This window comes from Babylonia areolata, chromosome 4 (assembly GCF_041734735.1).
Source record: "Babylonia areolata isolate BAREFJ2019XMU chromosome 4, ASM4173473v1, whole genome shotgun sequence".
NCBI lineage: Eukaryota > Metazoa > Mollusca > Gastropoda > Neogastropoda > Buccinidae > Babylonia > Babylonia areolata.
This window is the reverse complement of record NC_134879.1, coordinates 20,053,736-20,056,235: the sequence shown is the minus strand read 5'-3', so window position 1 is coordinate 20,056,235 and position 2,500 is coordinate 20,053,736. Positions and strand designations below refer to the sequence as shown.

General features: G+C 44.4%; 1 protein-coding gene across 2 annotated transcripts in view; it reads right to left on the bottom strand.

The window, feature by feature from the left end:
- The window catches only part of LOC143281596 (synaptosomal-associated protein 25-like), a 119,455-nt gene that overhangs the window by 5,100 nt on the left and 111,855 nt on the right, over positions 1 to 2,500 (bottom strand). For both annotated transcript variants that reach the window (XM_076586835.1, XM_076586836.1), the window contains one exon: positions 503 to 620. In XM_076586835.1, coding sequence (XP_076442950.1) covers positions 503 to 620 — 118 coding nt within the window. The remainder of the gene's footprint in view (positions 1 to 502; positions 621 to 2,500) is intronic.

The following is a 2,500-nucleotide window of genomic DNA, read 5'->3' as shown; positions in this document are numbered from 1 at the left end:
CAGACCTGCTTGTGCCTGAACCCCCTTCGTGTGTATACGCAAGCAGGAGATCAAATAGGCACGTTAAAGATCCTGTAATCCATGTCAGCGTTCGGTGGGTTATGGAAACAAGAACATACCCAGCATACCCCCTCCTAAATCCCTCCCCCCGCCCCCGACCCCCGTAAACGGAGTATGGCTTGCCTACATAGCGGGGTAAATACGGCCATACACGTAAAAGCCCACTCGTGTACAAACGAGTGAACGTGGGAGTTGCAGACCACAAACGAAGAAGAAGAAGGTGGTGGTGGTGGTGGTGGTGGTGGTGGTGGTGGTGGTTCCTTGCTCACTGCTGACACTCCGTCCGCTAAGTCTGATACCACACTGAACGATCTCAGTTCAGCAATGTTTTTTTGTTTGGGGTTTTTTTTGGGGGGGTTTGGGTTGTTTTTTTTTTTGTTTTTGTTTTTAGTTTTTCCCCTAGCAGTCAAGGGGTTAAAGATGTTCATGGCCCGCGCCTAACCTTTTCCAGGGTAAAACGCAGAGCCCGCAGCATTTCTCCAGACCTTCCAGGTTCTTCTCTGCGTCCCTCATGTCCTGGTTGATCTGGTCCATCCCCTCCTCGATGCGGTCCAGTTGTTCTGCACACAGTGTTGGGCACAGGTAAAAAAATGTGTGTGTTTGGAGTGTGTGTGTGTGTGTGTGTGTGTGTGTGTGTGTGTCTGTGTCTCTGTGTGTGTTTGTTTTTTCTCCTTTTTTGGGGTGGCGGGGGGGGGGGGGGGGGGGGGGGGGGGGGGGGGGGGGGGGGGGGGGGGGGGGGGGGGGGGGGGGGGGGGGGGGGGGGGGGGGGCGGGTTACGGTCAGTGGATTTTACTGCATTGTCGTCTTCGCGGATTTGGTAGTTTATTCACAATATTTTTTTTATGGTGTTTGTATGTGTGATTGATTGGTTGGTTGGCTTGGTTAGTTGGTTGATTGTCTGATTGTTTGTGAGTCTCTTTTTCTTCTGCTGCTTCTTTTCTCATCCTTGTTTTTGTATTTGTCTTTGTGTTTGTCTTCTTTTTTTTTTCCTTCTTCTTCTTCTTCTTCTTCTTCCTTCACCTCATCCTCCTATTCAACCTTCTCGTTTTCTTCTCATAGCTTTTGACAACTGTTCATTCCTTGGTTGGTTGGTTCGTTCGTTCGTTCATGCATTCATTCATTTATGTCTGTAGGACAGCATGTGGTCACATAAGCTATGTCTGTGCTGGACGAATGTTGTTGAATCTAAAAATCAACGAAGTCATAGTCATCAACAGCAATATTGTTCTTAAGAAGAAATGTCCTTCCCTCGTGAGTATTGTACTGAACACTGAAATGTTTAATGTCATTAGCTGAAAAGCTCTAGTGACATAGTAGGTACTAATCAGAACAAAATGGTGCAAAACAGATAAAATGGAACAGAAAGGAAAAAAAAAAGAATTGAAACAGAACAAACTAATAAGAGATTTGCGACACTTTGGCAATTTGTCATTAGCTTAAAGCACATGTAACAGGGGAGGGGGGAGGGGGGGGGGGGTAATGTGTTCGTCTCCAAGGTTTAAATATTTACGTATGTAACATCGGCACACATCACATCAATACAAACACATACTTAAGTACATACGAATCCTGAAATAACTATTCATGCCTCAACATCAAAATCCGTCATACGAACATACCAAATAATTACAATGTCGAGATTAACTATCCAAATGTAACCCTTCTTTTTTTTATCTATACTTATTTTTCACGAGTTTTGTACAGAGGGGGAGTCAGTTGTTAATGAAGGTACAAGTCATGTCTAAGGTAAAAGTCATGTCTAAGGTACAAGTCATGTCTAAGGTAAATGTCTGTTCGGCTGAGTCTCATGGCATTGCGGGAAGAAGGAAATGTTTATAATATTAATTAGCTCCAGCATCACTTTTTCCTCACCAGACCGTGAGACGTGAAGGGTAAAACAAATATTCTTGATTCTGTCTCTGTCTCTCTCTGTCTCTCTCTGTCTGTCTGTCTGTCTGTCTGTCTGTCTGTCTGTCTGTCTGTCTCTCTCTCTCTCTCTCTCTCTCTCTCTCTCTCTCAAGGACAGATTGGAAGAATTGGCCATGCCTAAAATATTAATCCTTGAATAAAAAAAAAAACAAAAAAAAAACGTTTTGAGTTCTCTCTCTCTCTCTCTCTCTCTCTCTCTCTCTCTCTCTCTCTGTCTGTCTGTCTCTGTTTCTCTCTTACCCTTTTTTTCCCCTTCTTTGATGCGCAGATAAAAACCTATGTTTCGCTCTCTCTCTTTCTCTTTCCCTTATTGGCTTTTCCGTTCTTGTCGCGAAGACAAACCAACAAACAAAGCATGTGAAGGAAACGCGTGAATCCAAACGCCAATAGAACGAACGCCTCCTTCACTTCCTTCTCCTTCTTCTCCTCCTTTTCCCTCTCCTTCTTCTTCTTCTCCTCCTCTTTCGTCTCTTTTTCCCCCTTGTCATCCTTATTCTCTTCCTCTTCCTTC